Below are 20160 nucleotides of genomic sequence, written 5' to 3' on the forward strand. Positions count from 1 at the left end.
TTGGTATTTAATGGATCCCATTCTGTCACTGGCTTCACATTCACCAAGAAATCTTTACTGACTGCAGAGAAAAGACATGTTGGGTGTCTATTTCTTTTCTTGTCATTGGATCATTCCAATGTTTAAAATGTTGATTATATGAATTTACTTCTTTGAAACAACTTTTTTCACAATATCAACAATAAAGCTAGACCATATAATCTTGAACAATCTTCATGTTGGGTTTCGTGATGTATAACCAAGAGATATCTAACAAAATGCAAAACACATGATGTTCCAAACCAGTCATATTGAACACTGTAAATACCTACCAAAAATCTAAGTAATGCTAACTGTGAGGAGCAAACTAGAGAATTTCTGAAAGTGGGAATCTTTCTCCAACAAGAGAGAGAAAGACAGCAACGAGGAGAAAGACAAGGGGAAAGGGAGCTTGAGGTGCAACATGACATGGGAAATGCTGATAAGATACACCCCCAAACTAAGACTCTTCCTCAAGATTTTCTACCCAGCCTACTGAAGATTTTTAACGACTAACCCTTCATCCCATATCTTACAGAAAAGTGATAAAAGAACCAGATAAAGTCAACTTCAGGGATGCAATGGATACATGCATTGATGCCCATATTTCTCATGCTTTTTCACTAGTTAATATTCTGCAAACTAGCACTCCATCTCTCACCTGAAGACAGGGTGATGAGCCACATTGTGTTAATGGCTCTGTTTTGTGACCTCTGACATGTGTATAACCTGGACCTGGACCTCACTTTGCCTTCTTTCTAGATGGGAATCATATCACCTGCTCCATAAAGCTTTTGTCAAAATTTTTTGAAAGTTGTGGAAGAGCACACAAAGAAAGACATTGTTAGTGATGAGGACTTTAACATATCAATCAGTAGTGATGAGGACTTTAACATATCAATCAGTTGTCTTTCAATGGCTACCACAGTTCTATATTTGAATTCACACTTCTACATCATTTGTGTAAAATATCCTCACTTAAACTGTGAATGTATTTCAATAGATACATTATTACTTGGTAAGTACTCAATTGAATGCTTGATCAAATAATTCATGCAATGACAGCTTCTACTATTCCAAAAGATTTCTGGTTTTAGTTTGAAGAAACTCTAATTATTTCAGAAGGGATTTAACCTTGCAGCTACTACTTCTCAGGAATTTGGTTTAATAAAGAGAGAATTTTTCTTTTCCTTTCTCAACCATATTCCAATTTCATTCCTTACTTTCACTGAAGTTAACCTCTCAATTTTCTTACTGAACTCTTGGAATGCAAGTGGTTAAATATTACAATAATTATTCCAAAATTGCACAATAAAGTGACTTGCCTAAGATGCAATAATAAGCAGCAAAGAATATACTCTAGTTCCTTAAAAAAAGAAAAAAAGATTGGGGCACCTGGGTGGCTCAGTGGTTGAGTGTCTGCCTTTGGCTCAGGTAGTGATCCCAGGGTCCTGGGATCCAGTCCCGCACAAAGCCGGGAGACTGCTTCTCCCCCTGCCTATGTCTCTGCTTCTCTCTGTGTATCTCTCATGAATAAACAAAATCTTTATTTAAAAAAAATCATTATTATCTAAAGATCTGATTGAGCCTAATTGGCATTCTCCAATTTAATCTGAGTAGGCAGGCAAATCAAATCCTCATCCACAAAAAGGACATTTTATATTCCCTTGCAGTAATGTTTAGTTCCCACATTGTAAAGGAAAATAAAGCCAATTCTAGGACAGCCCTGTAAATATGCACTGAAGGAATGCACTGGAAGTGGAATTTCATAGTAAAAGCCAGTCAATTTAAACCAAAATGTATCCTCTAAAATTTCCCTCTTGTGTTTTAGCATCTATTCTGAATATCCTTCCTTCCTTCTTTTCTTTCTTTCTTTCAAGTTTTCATTTTCTCTAAATACCATAAATCAGTAATACAGAAAAGTTTAATTTCCTAAGCCAAATGCAAAAACCATTCAGTGGCTTTTAAGAAAGCAGTCTGACCACATGAAGGAACACTGTATCATTACTTTCTCATAGCAGAACTAGTAAATGAAAATGTGACTCATCCTTTCCCACATCCATGGCATTCAGTAATCATTAATTATTGTACTTTTTGCTAATAAACCAACATTAATTAGTACAGGGGTATGGGTGGAGAGTTCTGAATCACACTTGATAGAGCACCTCAAGCAGCTACTAATGGTTGGCATTTGTGAATAAGATAAAAGTTTTTTTTGTCATCATTGGTCCTTTTTTATTTTCTCTGAATGATTGCCATGTATGTAAAACACATTTATTATTTAGCCTCCTTTATGTTCTGTTACCTGTATGTTATGAAAATGTAGACATAATTAGTTCACAGCATTTTCTGTCCTCCAAAAAATTTGACAGCTGTTGAAGTCTTGGTCATCCCCCAATAGCATTTCTTTATAATTAAACCACAAATTGCCAACGAAACTGGTAATGAATTATTATATTACCTTGGAATATTATCATCTGTCTGAAATATTATTTTAATGCAGCTCTATTAGATTAACAACAGGAAACAATGAAGTTAAGATCATTATAACAATGACAATCAGAGCAAATATCACAAATATCTCAGGGCTCAAGATAATGAGAAATTTTCCAGCCCCAAATAATCCACACTCACTTAAATATGTGTGTGTAAATATAAATAAATACATATAAAGTCTTTGAATATATAATATAGCATTATATAGTATATATCTCATAAATATACATTTTATATATAAGCATTTTCAACTGGAACATTGTAAAATTAGAAAATTTGATTTTGAATATAATACCTAGCCAATGAAGAATACTCAGAGAATATATATACACTTTAACAGTGTCCTGTATTGATTGGTGTCACAATCCTTCCAGACAAATCCATATCCCAGGAGCCATAAAAACTTTATGGTTTTAGTATACACAAATCTAGTTGGCAGATTTCAAAGCAACATGAGAAATGGACTATATTCGGTAAAGTTTCCCAATTCTTTTCTTTGAGTTCTACATGTGAGATGATGAAGATCCCCATGGTATCCAGATAAATTAAATTTAGATGAATTTATTCCCAGGCAAGCTGAACCCTACCTGGTAGCCAGTTCAAATATCGGAATGGACTGCCACCACTCCACTGCCACCCACTGTTGAAACTCAGGCTGTTAAGTCCAATCCAGAGTCCTGAGGTCAAGGAAGTAGTTAATCCTATACAAGAAAAGCAAAAACAAAACTGACATTTGGAAAAGACAATGGAATCGCATTCAGAATTAAGTGCTTGAATCAAAATGTATTTGAGAGAAATGATTAAAACACCATGCCCAACATTTCTCCTTGCATTCTCTTGAGGTAAGTACAACTACTACCTCCACTGGCTGATAAACAGAGGTGAGAGCCTAAGTAAGATTCTTAGTAAGATTCTTGGTAAGCTTCTAACCCAGATCTGACCAGGCTTTACTCTATTGTCTTGAATACTCCTATAGAATGGTATGAGTGTGCTTTTTTAATTTGGATAACACTCTATCATCAAATAATAACATTCTTACTTCACTTTTGAGTACAAATAAGTTTTTTTTTAAAGATTTTACTTATTTATTTGAGAGAGAGAGATAGAGAGAGCAGGGGGAGGAGCAGAGAAGGATGAGGAGACTCCATGCCAAGCGCAGAGCCAGAATACGAATGTGGGGCTGGATCTCACGACCCTGAGATAATGACCTGAGCCAAAATCAAGAGTCAGATGCTTAACTGACTGAGCCATCCAGGTGCCCCAAGTGTACAAATAAAATTTATTATGAATAAAATTCAAAATATTCTATCATAAAAATGTTTACTAAACATTTTGATCTATCATGCCCACAAATTATTACCTAACCTTACATTCTAGAACTTATTCTAAGAATTTTATTTTATAAAAAAAAAAAAAGAATTTTATTTTATGGCATCTTTTAAGATCCATTTTTCTCTCATTAATATTTTGCTTAAAGTCTAAGCAAAAATCTTTGGCTAACATGAACAACATTTTGTTTAGGTACTTCATAAATTGTAATTATAATGTTCCAAACTGTGTGAGGTTGGCGGGTGCTGATGTAGACTTAAAAAACAAGCCACAGGCAGCTCAGCCCTCTGGTGTTAAACACTCTCATTTGTTACTATTTATACTTTCTAAAAACCACACAGATTCTCTGTTCTCTTCACATTCTTTTTAGTTGATTATAAAGAGTTCATAAAAAATAAAACTATCCTCTGTCTTTAATAAAGTACTAAACTTAAGTTGGTATTCTTGTCAATGGCAAGAATTAGCACTTATTCTATTCAGAGCACTGCCTGTGTTCATTTAATCCTCACTAGCTATGCTAGGTGTCTCGTGACACCAAAGTGCAGACACTCCAGTTCTCCAACTGAGCTACCTCAAAGTCATTAACATTTTCCCCAATTTTTCATCAAATCATGTATGCATGCACACATTCAAGTCACCAATTCAAGTGAATAGGGGTCAAAGTGACTCAGTGCCAAATAATCAGATCTCACATTTATTGCATCCACTTCCATAAAAGTGAAGACAATGGTTTTAGAGATAATGTGACCTCATGTTGCACTCAGATTATTCAGCATCTGGCAGAGAGGCACTAGCAAAGGGCAGTCCAAATATCCACTTGAAGATATGATTAGGTTGATATTGATTAGGTAGGCTGATTGCTTAATAAACTGAACTGAATTCAATGCAGGAATTACTTACTGAAAAGTAAACTTGACTTTACTTTTCAGGAAGTAAAATAAACTCTACTGTGTGATTTTTTTAAATAAAGTGATAAAATAACAATGGGATGAAATAAAATACTGGAATGTAAAAATGGGTGAAAATGAATTCAGACTCACTCATTTTTATCAAATGTTCAAGAAAAAATGTTTGAGTTAGCACAGCTCTTACAGGCAGGTACTTTAAGTACCTTGGGAGGCATCTAGTTCAATCTCTTCATTTTACAGAAAAAGAAACCAAAGACAGAGAGATTAAGGAACTTTTAAAGTGAAGGAGATTAGCAGATCAGGATTGGAACCCAGGGTTCAATGTGGTTTCTCCAGTGGCTTCAATTCCTGCTTAAATTAATCTTGCCTGTGAGTTACTACTAATACCTTTTCTAGATAACTTTAAACATTAGAGCACCTTAAATAAACAACAGTGAACTAGACAGATATTTCCAATACATGCCCTTCCTCTCCAAACAATAGCACATGCCAGAACTCATTCCTATCACCTGCAAAGATGCAGCTTTTGGTTCTCCAAAGTTGGAATTTTACCAAAAAATAGAAATGTTTATTGTAAACTACCAAGGAGATGAGATTATCAAAAGGACAAGTCTTGAAATTTCTTTAGCCTTAAATCTCTGGGATGAGCATCATCAAGTATGATTGCAATCATCTGAAAAAATAATAATGTGATAAAAATTCATTCATATTAAATCAATTTCATAATTATTCATCTTATCAATGGTTTCTTTTTAGTTTGTTAATTATTTTTTACATGTAGTTATTTAAACTATTTTGAGTACTATTTTATTACTTAGGTCACTTTTGGATAAATGAAAGAAATCAACTTAAAAGTTCTGTCCTCCCTCATTTATGTAATAGGTAATTTGTGTCAAGAGGAAATACTTGCTTACTGGTCTGTGCATTAGAAATGTTATTCTGGGATCAACGTCATACCGACACTACACTTTATGTTAGTAATTACTTTGTTAAATACTATTGGGCACTGAATGATTTTTTTCCATAAATTATTTAAAGTTGTAGTAACCTGGAAAATAATTATCTCTATACTTACAGAGGAGTATACTACAGAAAATGATGCTGAAAGTAGCATTTCACAAATGTTAAATATAGCTATTTATTCCCTCAAATCAAATACTCTGGTATTTTTTTAATTGTTATTAAGAAAATAAGCATTTCTAAGCTTTTAAAACTATAAGTAATTCATGGACCATAGGAAGAATTAAAGTAGATTTTGTCTGAGATGGCTTAAATTACTGTGTTTGGCAAAATGAGAAAAGAAGATAGCTTCTTATAGGAATTATCTATCTTCTGATAGCCTGAGTCTGCTCTGTGTACTTCTAGGCTTGTTTTAAAGTATTAAATTAGTAAATACTTCTTAAATCAGGGCCTAACACATAATATGTACCCAATAAATGTAAGCTGCTATTGTTATCAGTATTAGTACTCTATCTTGAATCAGGGTTGGCAAAACCTGTGATTAGAAACAAAATTCAAATTTTGTGTTAAATATATCATCACCACTTAAAGCAGATGAGCATTGTCTACAAATTTCTTTCTCTAATGTGCTTTTGTAATATCATAGAGAGACCTAGGGTTGTTTTTTGTTGTTGTTGTTGTTTTTAGCATTACTATACAAAGTATCGATTCCACACACTGAACTTTTTAATGCTTTATTTTTCTGCATGTGCATTGTCTGAAATGGTTATGCACCTATTTTTGAACCTAGTTATAACAGAAGATGCATTCACGTCCAATGTTATCCTTCCCTTTCATCTTTCCTGTACTGTGGTCCAATTCACTTTCCAACCAGCACCAAAAACAATCAGGGAAACAAGCCAACTTTCACTTCCTACAGCTTATTTCAGTTCTGTAAACCCTAACCTGGCACATATGCTGTTATAACTCTGATTCAGAAATTGAAGGATAAATAGCTTTCCAGCAGAAGTTGAGGATGATGCAATGATCATAAATGATATAAGAAGTTGCCGGTGGGCAGACGCAATAAGCCCTGCACACAAGGGGAAATCAGATCACCATTTTAAACTAAATTCACCAGAATGATTTGTTGATACTTAAATTAAGGATTCTCTTTAGTGATTTGGAAATCACCAGATCCTGGCTCATTTCATGAGTAGGACCGGGACAGAGCAAATGGAAAGATAGTGGGCAGCTCCAATCCAACTGTTTTCTTAACAGGAGGTATTAGGCAAATTTCTAGCTTCTTCCTTTTATTTCATCTATAATATGGAGACATTTAAAAGTTTGGTATGAGCTTTAGAAATAAAGCCCAGTGTCTGGCACACAGCAGCTGATCAATACATGACAGCTCAATGGATCTGAGTCATAAAAACGGTTTACACCTTTTAAAAAAATGTTATTTACACTGCTTACAGTCCTCACATGGAATAAATCTTATTTTGAAAGTATAACTATTTATGGATATACATTTTTTTCCTTTTAGTGGCATATTACCTCAAATGGAGTAGATCTACAATTCTTCACTCACACCATTATTTTCCAGATTCTTTCCTACTACCTCCCAATGAGTCCTGAATGCCATGACTATCTTCCCTTCAAAAAACAAAGTTCTGTTTTACTTTATGAATTCCCCTTTAGACCTACCCCCCACCCCATCTGTGATATTTCTGACTTAAAGAAAAGCAGGAAATGCTACAAATCTCACTAGTGAAATCATTCTCATCCAGATTTCAGTTAAAATTTGCTGACTAAAATTCCGGAGGCTTGGATAAGATTCAAACAAGTATCTGAGGTGAACTCGGCCTCTGAGCCTCTTAGCGCCTGTCTGCGCTCCTGAGGGACCCAAGAATAGCACTGGCTGATTAGGAAAGCATTTCCTGATGCCGGAGCTGGAGCTGCTGCACTCACATCACCCCTTGCCTCCATGCAGCTGGTAAGGCAGGTAAAAAGTCACCTGCATTCTGTACCTTGGCTTCCAGAAAGCCAGAAACCAAGTAAAACTTGGTAGAGTCTAGATAATACAACGCAGAGTCCCTTAAAAAAAAAAAAAAGCCAGCTCAAATCATTTCAACTTTTTTTTTAAGTTTTTATTTTAATTCCATACATCACCCTCTGCTCATCACCACGAGTGCCCTTCTTAACCCCCATCACTCATTCTCCCCATAACTCCCATCCTCTGCACTGGTAACTAGCAGTGCGTTCTCTGTGATTGAGGCTGTTCCTTGGTTTGCCTCTCTCTCTCTCTCTCAATCTCTCCTCTTTGCCCTTTGCTCATCTGTCTTGTTTCTTAAACTCCACATATGAATGAAATCATTTGGTATTCATCATTCTCTGACTGACAGAAACCACTTCACCTCTGATAGTTTTCTCTCACCCAGGCCAGCTCACACAGAAAACACCTGACTTGTCTGATGTCATCTTTTCTCTTCCTTGATCATCTACATGAATTTAGTTTTGTCTCCGTCCATGCTTTCTGCCCTGATTTTTATACATAGTCGTAAATATTAATCACTCTGATACTCTGCCCTGATACTAGGAAGGCCTCCCAGACCAACATGAAACAGAATAACTGAGGAGACATGAGGCATAATTCTTTCTCTGAGTTTATGAACACACAGGTCAGGTTGCTTTTCTATTATTGGTCTCGGTCATAATAATAGAAATAAAATGGTCAATTGCTGTCTGTACTGAAAAGAGACCATTAATAAATGCTAAGCTTGGCACCCCACTATTATTGCAAGAAAGATTCTATTACAGTGGAGCAGCTCATGATTCAGTTCTCAGGAATGGAGGAAGAGTAGAAAAATGCATTTCATGGGGCTCCTGGGAAGCTCAGTCAGTTAAGTATCTGCCTTCAGCTCAGGTCATGATTCTGGGTCCGGGGATCCAGCGGGCTCAGCGGGGAGTCTGAGTCTCCCCTGCTTATATTTTCTCTCTCTCTCTGTCAAATAAATAAAATCTTTTTTAAAAAAATGCATTTCACAAGGCTGTGCTAAATAAATGTGTGTTACCTCTTTTCTCCAAAAAGAGAATGGAATAAACATCTTCTAATTCAATTAAAAATAATAATAACTTACAGGGGAAATGTGTTCCAGTCATTGAAGACCTATCATCCAAAAAGAGAAAAAAAGGCCAAGCTGGGGACATGTTCCATCCCTTGTATTGGTTTACACATACTCCCCCCTTTAACAGATGATGTGACTGAGGCCCAGAAGCTTCAAAGCTTCGAAGAGCTGAGACCCAGGCTGTCTGGCTCCAGAGTTTACTCTCTCTCTCTCTACTCCTACCTTCTGCTGCCTGGTGGCTAGTCAACTAGACTGTGTAGGCATTGCTGACACAGCAGGCGCTAACACAGTAGTCCCTCAACCACTTGCCCCAGAAGTACCTGGAAGGTTGACAATATGTAGACTCCTGGGCCCCACATAACAGCTACTGATCTAGCATCCCTGGCATTCATGTCCATGTATCTTCATTTTAACAAAGTGGCCCAATGATTCATATGCAACTTTACATTTATGAACCACTGCATTAACCATCTTCTTGCCATAAACTGACCACCTGTCCACACATGAGGCTGAATTTCTAAATAATTACTCTTATTGTGCGACACCATCAATTGTCATTTAGCAAACATTCTTTGAGACTCTCTTCCTTGGACGTTTCTATGTGAATCTCTATGGGGGCTGAGGGATATCACTATTCATAAGACTATGGGGGCTGAGGGACATCACTATTCATAAGACATTCCTCATTTTCAGCGATTTGCTCCTATAATCCATCCTTCACATGTCTTTAAGTTTTCTTTTTTCATGGCACTCACTAAAATTTGTATTTATCTATTTGTCTTCTGGTTCATGCTGGTTTTCCCCACTGGACTTTAAGCAACATGGAGACAGGACATGACTGGCTCTGGTCACCCTCATGTCTCTAGGACCTATCATAATACCTCACACACAGATACCAGCCACCTGGTTGAATAAATGAATAAGAAATAACAAATGAATGTATTTATAGTCTTGTAGGTGAAGTGAGGCATATACATACACAGCTATTATAAAAGTAGTAAACAAATAAGAGAAATGCAGATAGAAATGAATAAGATTGCATTTCACCTGTATGAAATTTGGGGATTCCAGGTATAAAACAGCATGGGAAAAGATATGGCAATGAGAAAGTATTAGATAAAGATGAGAGACCCAAAATTCTTCTGTCAAGACTGCAAAATACCTAAAGGAGAACAGCAGTCAGGGAAGAGCCGTCAGCCTCTAAATGCCAGGCAAAGGTGTTAATTATTTGATAGGAAATAAACAGCCATGATGGCTTTTTTGAACACGATAGGCATAGGATTAGAGATATATTAATCTGGTAGCAGTGTCAGGGTGAACTAGAACTGCTCCTAATCTCTCGGCTCCCCAAGTGTGGACTTCAGAAGCTAAAACAAATAGTTTGATCTCAAGCAAACACTGGTTCTCTTCCCATCTTCACAATCCTATAAGAACAAATGCTTAAAAAACAAACACATTGTGGGAAGAACACCAATAAGGCCTGAAAATCAGTAGAGTCTGGGAGTTTGAGAGGCAGGAAGTAAAAAGGACTCCAAGTTTCAGAGCTGCTCTTGACTCATCCCTGCTTGTGGCAAGAACATATGATATACTTCCTTCTCTCCTTTTGAATTCCGTGATGCTGATGGAAAATCTTTGGCTTCAGGTTAGATCTGGAATGCTTGACCAGCATAGTACCCCTGCCATGTCCAAGAACATCACTGACTGATTGTGATGCCTTCTACTCTGAGCCCAGGTCAATTCTCAGAATCCTTCTCAACACAGGTTCTTGAAACTGTCATAATTGATGAAAGAAAGTTTGCTCCTGAGACAAAACCTACTTGCCATTCCGGGGGGCAAATCTATCCTACCCTTGTAATACCTGCTCAGGACTGGCTCTCTCCTAATGTCTATAATCAGATGCACCATCTGCTTTTAAGCTAAACTAGATAGAAATAAAATCAGCATGATCTTACAACTTTCTTTTCTTTACCCGTCATTACCTGTCAGGTATGTTTGCTCATGTATCTCCGTGATACTCAAGAGTTCAGCACTCTGTTGTTGGCAGCTCCTCCTCGCCTGATGCCAAGTTAAAGCAGATTTGGAGTTTATCTGGTAAGAAATGCCAGTCAGCGGGTCTTTATTCCATAAGCTTTCACTGCCCTCAACTGTAAGAGAAGTCAATGGAATTGGCTGCATTAGGCATAAAAAGACTTTCAAAAAACAATATTTTTAAACAATTTTAATAGCATTTTTGTCTGAAATATATTTATTTTCTTTTCTCTTACTTATTTTAAAAGCACCTGTGAGATTTTCTTCACGCCTTTGATAGAGAAAGAGAGTTTTCAAAAGATCAACCACACCTAATTTTTTTTCATCTGCCTAAGAAAGGAAAGAGAGGTATTGTCTCCCTATTTTTGTGTCAAGATGTTTGGGATCAATTGAGTTGAGAAGTGAGCCAATGCAAAAACTAAGAATAGAGATGCCAGCCCAAACTCCTGGAGAAATGTGGGGAAAGAGAATATATGTATCTTCTCTCAGGAGGTGAATATTTTGCCTGGACATTCTATTTGGGTCTTCTCAGACCAAAGGCATGGGTGTTAGAAGGCAAAGTCGTGGACTCTACCTGTATCCAGGCAGTGGCACTCACTAGTTTGTCCTTAGTTTTAAAGTCTTTTTCCCATCTCTAGAATATATTAAATTTATGTAGCCCCAGCCAGAAGTAGATGGTTAGTTTTCCTTCCTTTAGAGTAAAAAATAATTCTTTGAGCTTATTTCTGCCTTTGCTGTTTTACAATTCCCAATATACTCTATAAGCTTAGTTATACTTTATGAAAGGCCAAGAGTAGAGACTGATAAATATTATTTGTAGTGTGTTACCTACAAGATGTTTGGGAAATTAGTCAACAAATGAAATATTTCTGTGTGCTTCATGTTATGAAAATGTCCCTTTTTTCTCTCTCTCTCTTTAAAAGATTATATTTATTTGAGAGAGAGAGCAAGAGAGGGAGAGCATAAGCATGGGGGGAGGGGCAGAGGCAGAGAGAGAAGCAGACTCTGCTGTGGAGCAGGAAGGAAACCTGATGTAGGGCTCAATACCAGGACTGCAAGATCATAACCTGAGCTGAAGGCAGATACTCAATGGACTGAGCCACCCAGGTACCTCCCTCTTCTCTTTTTAATAATATAAAATTCTATTTACAAATCCTAGGGAGTAATAATTTCTTCACTTATTCCTAAGGAAGAGGAGGAATCATGTAACTTCCCAAATTTTCTGAGAAGTGTTCAACCTGCCAAGAAGTTGGCCAGTTTCCCATAAGCATATAACCTACGCTGCCATGAATCTTTGTATGTGACAAGGAAGTAACCTTTTTCATACACATACCACATAATGTGATATGAAACTTGTGGTTCTATGAAACATCAAAGAGGAAGAAAAACAGATAAAACTTCATTTGGGCAACAACATAGAAATTTCTATGTTGGGGATCCCTGGGTGGCTCAGTCATTTAACATCTGCCTTCGGCCCGGGGTGTGATCCTGGAGTCCTGGGATCGAGTCCTACATCAGGTTCCCTTTGCCTGTGTCTCTGCCTCTCTTTCTCTGTCTCTCATGAATAAATAAATAAAATCTTAAAAAAAAAAAAGAAATTTCTAAGATGTTTTCATTATAAAATGACTATATATTTACATAAAGATAAATTTGAATTGATAATGTTAAACTTAAATGATCAATGATCATGATGTGGGGCACCCGGGTGGCTCAGTCAGTTAAGCATCTGCCTTCAGCTCAGGTCATGATCCTGGGTACATACTCTGTACCCAGATTCCTGCTCAGTGGGGAGTCTGCTTCTCCCTCTCCTTTTGCCCTTCCCCCTGCTTGTGCTTCTCTGTCAAATAAACACATAAAATCTTAGAAAATATAAAACAAATGATCATGATCTGAGATCTTACTAGTTCTCAGATTCTTCTCCACTAAGTGAGACCATCCATTCACATGAGACTGGTTTAAGGGTTATTTGAAGATGGAGATGTTTTAAATACATATTTTTAGAAATTTGGAGATCTAATACGGTAAACAATGTGAGACTTCTTTTTAAAAAGAAGGGATTATTTTCTTGCCCAGAAATGGAAGTAAGAGATATACATGATCAAAGAAGGAAATGTGATTTGACTCTTCTCTTCATTTAAAGAGTATATTTTGCACTGTAGATCAAGGAATTAAAATCTATTTCCCAATGAATATATAGGTTTGCTGACTCTACACCTCCCCATATCGTTCAAATTCCCACAGTAAACCAATACAACTGATGTGGAAAGCTAAAGTTGCAAGCTCTGGAGAACTGAGAGAAAGGGTCTTTTCCTTTTCCTGTTCTCATGATACTTTAAAATAAATGTCTAAACAGAAGGAAAACATTACAATAAACAACACAAAGGACAATGAAGATTAGGTCAATAACTGGTACCTTATCTTCCTGTATTAAACCTGCTAGTTGAAGGCTAATATTTACAAAAAAAATGCTCTTTTGAAAGGAACACAAAGTAAGGAAAAAAAGTAGATTGGGAAATCACAAAGCCCTTTAAGAAAGGCATGAATGTATTAAATGTGCTTTAAATTTTTAATGCACACTAAAGTCAAACAATTTTTTAAATTTCCTATAGTTATTTTACTTTTACATTTACCAACTACACACACACACACACACACACACACACACACACACACATTGGTTTTGAAGACATAAATTAGAAGTAACAAGACTAAAAGATTATTCAAGAAAATACTCAGGATACCCCTCCAACACACATGGATCCCAAGGTCGTGAGGTTTTTTCTGTTTTTTTTTTTTGTTTTTGTTTTTTTTTTTATGATTAGTGACTAGTCATTTGTCTTCCATTTAATGATTGACTAAATCATACATACATCCAACAACTCCTTCATCAATATCACTTAAGTGCAAGATGCTGTAGACTCATGAAATCCACACCTCCAAGAAATTCCTTGATAACAGATTTATAAAATACCATTTCTACTAAGTAAAGGTGAAAGACACTCCTCAATCATTGGAATACAAGCATTACTTTATCTTAGGGGAAAAATATCTCAATTCCAACAAAAAAAGACATCTAATACAGAGGTCAGACATCTATTAACTTTTCGTGGGAATCAAACTTCTGAAAATTGTTATAAGAGGCAGATACAATTACTTCACCCAAGAACAAGTTAGCAGCATCGCCATGAATGGGAAGCCTATGAGTTTTTGCAGATATTAGCCCAGAACATGGGAACTGCACACAGAAGAAAATTATAATACTATATGGGGCTGAAAAATAAAATTTATTTTAAGTGGGATTATAAATCTAAAAAGAGAAATAAGCATGATTCTTAGGATTCTGGCTTTAATGTGAGACACTAAAACATTTTTAGCATTATTAATTTATTTGTTATTATTTTTATTAATATTACATTCATAATTAATTATTAATTCACAATAATGCTTGTGTGTAGTTCCCAAAATTCAGTGGTAAGTGATGCTATTGCAATTCAGGTGGCCTTACAATCATCCCAGACTGCATCTGCACCTAACTCCTCTCCTGCACCCATCCCTCTGCAGGCCAGCAGGAGAAAGCTCAGGAGAATAGCACAAACAGGAGTTGCTGTGCTCTATAAAGTCTGAGGGAGCAAGAGCAAGGGTGAAGTTTAGGGGGTAGAAAAGGAAGAGGATAGCTGGCAGGAGGCTGAGGAGGGGGGGTGATAGCCCTGCCTCCTTCTTCAGTCTCAGCCTTGGCTTCCAAGGCTCTTCCACTCCCTTCTCTCCTGCACCTCAACCAGCTACACTGTTTCCTTACAGATTCTTGAGTGTGGAGAAAACACAGGAGAATTCTTATGTTCTGGCTGCTTCCTATCAATTCCATGCAATGCCACTTATTTTGTATTACTGCGTAATACGTTTTCATTTTAAAAATCCTTCAAGCATAAAAATAATCTACTTCCATTTGATTCATAGCAAGGTTAAATTAAACGACACTGTTCTTAAATTAAATTTACTGTCATTACTATTCATTACTATCACTTTCACAGGAAGGCGCCCTTTTCATTACATTGGCAAAACATCAGGAGTCCCTCACATCTCTCTAGCCCCATCAAACCACATGCTTATGGCATTGTTTAAATTTTGGTTTTGAGGAACTCCTGGGTGGCTCAGTGGTTGAGCATCTGCCTTTGGTTCAGGGTGTGATCCCGGGTCTGGGGATCGAGTCCCGCATCAAGCTCCCTGCATGGAACCTGCTTCTCCCTCTGCCTGTGTCTCTGCCTCTCTTTCTATGTCTCTCACGAATAAATAAAATCTTAAAAAAAAAAATCTGGTTTTGATCTATGGTTTAATAAAGGTAAGTCCCAACGGTGACAGTATTCAGTATATATAGCATCAGCATAATTTGCCCTAAAGTCTTAAAAAATAACAGATAGAACAGTAATAGTTGAAGGAAAGAAGCAGTTGATGGAAATAAAGGAGTCATGTATGCAGCCCAGGGCTGAGAAGTCAGAAGATCTGTGTCCTGGTCTTCAGCCAATATGGATCACTTTCTCCATTAGAAAGTGGGGACAATGATATCCGTACAGGGTTGCAGTGGAGTGTGACAACATGATAAGTGGGAAATAACTTTGAGAGAGAACATAGTCCCAATAAACACAAGGTCTTATCGCCATGTTGCTGTACTAAATGTGGCAAATTTTCTTGACGACAACACTACTTACATTTCAATGGACAATATCCAAATAGCTTGTCTGCGTCATAATCTGCGGTGGTTCCACACCAGAGCCATCCATCTGATCGCCCAGCACTTGTGCAATCTGCATACCACTTGTTCTCAAACTTGAATGGAAATGCACATGCTGCCCCATTGGCATTGCCCAGCAGTGTGTACATGTCTAGAAGAGACACATTGACCACACTTAGAATGTAAGTCAATCTTCTGAATGGTGGCTTTGCAATAAGAAAAATGCCGAGGATGGGTCTTACTCTTCTGATCACATTTAATGTTCCCACACGGGGAATTCATTTCTCTTTCCCTTCTCTCTGTACCCCAGTCCCTTTCTGAGTACACACAGCTGTCTGTGTTAGGAACAACTCTAGTTCCACTTCATTTCTGCTGTCTTTTAGGACAGATTTTCCTCTTTCCTCATGTTAGGCAAAAGTAGTCAGCTCTAGTGACACCTGCCTTGACTTCTGCATTTTCCCTCAAACAGAGAAGAGGCTATCCTTCCTCTTGCTTGGTATCACAGAATTACTGAATCTCTACATTGAAAAATAACATTCTAGCTGTGTAACTCTAACGCACAAATCCCCTCCTACCACTTCCTGTCAAGCCAGCCTCTACTGGAGTCCCTCAACAATGACTATGAGGAAGGGTCAGAATTTGAACATAACTCTCTAATCCACATCATAGAAAGAAAGCACTCAAAACCATTGGATACCATTTATAATCAATATTTGTCCTTCTTAAAACTGAATTCAAACAGAGCAAAATGGGAAGCTCTGAGCTTACCTAGAAAAGAAAACTGAAATAAAAAAATCATTGTTGATTATGGTTTGGCTTAAGCCAAAGAATTAGAGAAGCTCATATCTCCACTGACAACCACACCACTCCTCTAACTGCATTCTTCAAAATGTTTACTGTCTCTGTCCCTGTAGAGACACCGCCCCCACCCCCGCCCCGGGAAAACAATAACCCTCTATAGGGTAGTATTTTGCCTATTGCCACCTGATGATACTCAGAATTTGTCCTAGATAAAAATACTCTTTTCTTCATTAAGTTTTGTAGATTCATGACTTTAAAAGGAGTCCCTAAAAGATATCTCAAAATCCGATTTAGACAATATAAAATGTATAAAACGTAACACAACACCTAACAAATATTAAAATTGTAATTCATGCTAAGTTCCTTACTCTCTTTCCTTTCTCTTCAGTCACTGAGAAAAAAACATGGGAATTAAGGGTTGCCAGATTTGGCAAGTAAAAACAGGATGCCCAGTAAAATTTGAATTCCAGATAAATACTGAATAATTTAATACCAGTATATCCTAAGTTTAGTAAGCTGTGCGACCTTTGGGATATACGTACACTAAAAAGGTATTTGTTGCTTCTTTCTTTCTTTTTTTTTTTTTTTTTGCTTATTTCAAACTCAAGTTGAACTGGCCTAGATTTTATCTGATAACTCTTGAAGGGTTGGTGCATGAGCCTCCTGGGGACACACATGTGTGCTCCTCAGACCAGTCCATCTGGTCTCAAGTGAGTGGGGTTACTCACTGGGAGTATTCAATGTGTGGACAAAGGTCTAGTGTGACCCAGACTAGAAGCAGGGGCTGTAGCATCCCAGGGACCTAATGGCCTTGTCCTCCACACCCAGCTGGGTGAGAACCCCATGAGAGAGGGGCCATCACCCATGACCCTGTACTCATCCAATCCTCCTGACAAACTAGGCTTATTTTCATTTACTAAAAAATTAACTTTTTTGTCAATTAGCTAGTTGTTAGGAACTTCAAAATACAGTCCTACCTTTGGTTCCACTATATTACAGGACCAGTTCTCCAACTCATATATTGTATAAGGAACATGCTGGATTTAGATATAATTGTGCCACCCTTAATCACTGGGTATCCTGTTCCTTCATATGAAGAAAGCCTGTTAAAACCACTTCAAGACCAGCTGTACTCTTAATTAAATTAGCCAAGAAATTTTCAGGGCTGGGTTTAGAGCTCTCAATCAGAAATGGCATTTTCAGAACTAACCCTATTTATTTAAACATAGCCCTGATGAGGCCAAAAGAACCAAATTCCATTCTAGCCACTTCACTGACAAATCATAACTACCGTCAATTTTTCTTCCTATGTGGTCCAAACTCCCAGATAACAGTTTGATTCTACTAAGTCTACAATTCTGATTCTCTTATTCTAAAATAATTCTTGGCCTCAGCCAGTTATCTTCCTCAAGTGTTCTTTTAGAGAGACAGATTCTATGTATACCCTCTCTACATTATCTTCAGATCAAATGTGTATACCAATGAGTAGATTCCAAGATCCCTTTGAAAGGCTAGATCTTCTAGTAGGAATAGCTTAAGCTCTGAGAGAGACATGAAGAGCAGACAAAATGTGGTCAATGGACCATCTTCATCCAACCACCGAGGTGCTCATCAAGATAATTCAATAGATTCTTAGATCTTACCCCCTATATGCTAATTTAGCTTCTGGGTAGGAGGGGAACCTTGGTATCTGCACTATTAACAAGCTTTCCTGGTGATTTGTAAACATATTACAGTTTGAGAACCACTATCCCAAACCCTGTGCATCTTTTTCTCAAATAAGCAGGAGAACACAAAGGATGATTGGATTTGGGGATTGGGGTCTATGTAACTTCAGTGATATATTTTTAAATAAGAAGTCTGATGTCTTAGCACCAATCTTCCTTGTTTTGAATCCCTCAATTAGGATTATTGTGTCATCTGTAGAATTTGACTCCATCAAGTTTGGTTCACTCTTGTCTTGCTGAAGTTTTCTATTGAGTTTCTCCTGAAAGGTTATACTACTTAGGTTGCCTCACCTATAATTTCTAAAACTTCATTATGTTCATTAAGTGGCTCAGGAGAGCCTCTTTCTGAACCCTTCTTCTCATTCTTCTACAATGCCTACCCTCCCTCCTCTTTATAAAAAAGGAAAATGGAAAGCCTTAGAAAGAGCTGAACTTCCCAGCTCTGATTAGCTACGGCAACTAGCTAATCAACCAATCTTTGTAGCCTCAGGAACATAGTAATTTTGGAAACAGGTAATCTCTCATCCCAAAAGGCAGGCTATTCCTCTGACTCTGAGGTTGTTCTAGATAACACTTCCAAATAACCAAGTGTCCAAACCTGGAATGTGGTTATCATATCATCCGACACAAGAAGGTTTTGTAAAAGGTTTCAGTTCTGTTTTATTTGTGTTATGTTGTTTCTGTGCAGCCACCAGAGAATGAAATTTGGCCAAGATAAAACTAAATACTCTGGTTTTATTTAACCTTCAAGAGCTTAAGGAACCAACTTCATATAAAATTATTTTCTACCCCACAGGTGCTATCACTTTCTAAAATAGCTGACTAAATATGTTACATGTAATTTGCAAGCTAATTCCTTAGATGTTCTAATCTTGTGATTATTATATTTTTTAATGCTCATAAGGGGACAGAGAAACATTTAGAAATTTAAGAGATCAAGAAATGCCAAGCTTTCGTTTTAGGCAATTTGACTCGAGAAAGAATGTTGTTCCATGTGTCATTCTCTAGGAAAACATAAACCAAAGGAAAAGAAACATCTGGTTAGATTCATTTATCACAATAACCAAATAATGTCAAATGGGAAGCTTCTGGTCAAAGACTACAGTGCAAATTCATTTCTAAGAATTGCAATCCATAACTTAAAAAATATTTTAAAAAGTTAAAAAAACACAAAATAGTCATTCCATTAATTATATATAAATAGCTAAAGTATCATTCACTGTCATTTATTTATAGAACGTAGAATAGTCTAAAACACAACCAATTAATAATTCTAGCACAGACTAAACAATAATATACTTATTTTCTTGAATTAGATTCCAGCTATAAAGATGAGAAAAACTTGACAGAAAGGCAAGACATTCCATGCTTCTTACCTTCATAACCTCTGGAGCATAAGTCATCTGTAGTTCCATAGACTTTCCATCTGCTCCATAAACCAGAACCCTTGTAAAGCATAATATTCTTTTCTTGTTTATTGCCATAATTAAAAAATAAATCTTCTCCCTTGATGCCCAAAAGTGTGTCATTTTTGCACTCCCATTTCTGAAATTCGCTCTTCGGGTCACAGGCATACAGAGTGACAGCAACCCAATCAGTTTTTGATGGCACCCCCAAACATAATTTAAAAGCAATACTCATAATCCGGGATTCAGACACCCATCGAAATTTCTGTGCTTCATTGTCCTGGTTGCAAGTAGCTGTTTGGACTGCACTGGGACTTACTGCTTCCACACAGCGCTTGTGATCTTCATTGTATATTAAAAATTGCCTAGTGTCTGTTTAAAAAAAGTAATAAGAAAACATGCTTAAGTGGATACATATGACAAATAATATTTTTGGTCAAGATTCCCAACGTTTTTATTTCCATAAAACTCATGATCCCAGGAGAAGGGGAGAAGTGGACTCTACCTGGGCCAGCTCTGCTCCCTCTGCTCCAGGCGGGGAGGAGGGTGGTGCAGGAGACCCAGAGCGGGAGTGTCCTTGAGGCTAGGGGAGAGACTAGGGGGAGAGGCTCTCCCTGGAGAACACAGGGCCCCCAGCAATCGGCTGGAAATCCT

General features: G+C 37.1%; 1 protein-coding gene across 5 annotated transcripts in view; it reads right to left on the reverse strand.

Annotated features, from left to right (window-relative positions):
• MRC1 (mannose receptor C-type 1) overlaps positions 1–20160 on the reverse strand; it is a 95254-nt gene that overhangs the window by 62450 nt on the left and 12644 nt on the right. For all 5 annotated transcript variants that reach the window (XM_038529986.1, XM_038529985.1, XM_038529984.1 and 2 more), the window contains 4 exons: positions 19477–19878; positions 15550–15723; positions 10798–10962; positions 3102–3215 (listed from right to left, as the gene is read on the reverse strand). In XM_038529986.1, the coding sequence (XP_038385914.1) occupies positions 3102–3215; positions 10798–10962; positions 15550–15723; positions 19477–19878 (855 nt within the window). The remainder of the gene's footprint in view (positions 1–3101; positions 3216–10797; positions 10963–15549; positions 15724–19476; positions 19879–20160) is intronic.

Source organism: Canis lupus, chromosome 2 (assembly GCF_011100685.1).
Source record: "Canis lupus familiaris isolate Mischka breed German Shepherd chromosome 2, alternate assembly UU_Cfam_GSD_1.0, whole genome shotgun sequence".
Lineage (NCBI taxonomy): Eukaryota > Metazoa > Chordata > Mammalia > Carnivora > Canidae > Canis > Canis lupus.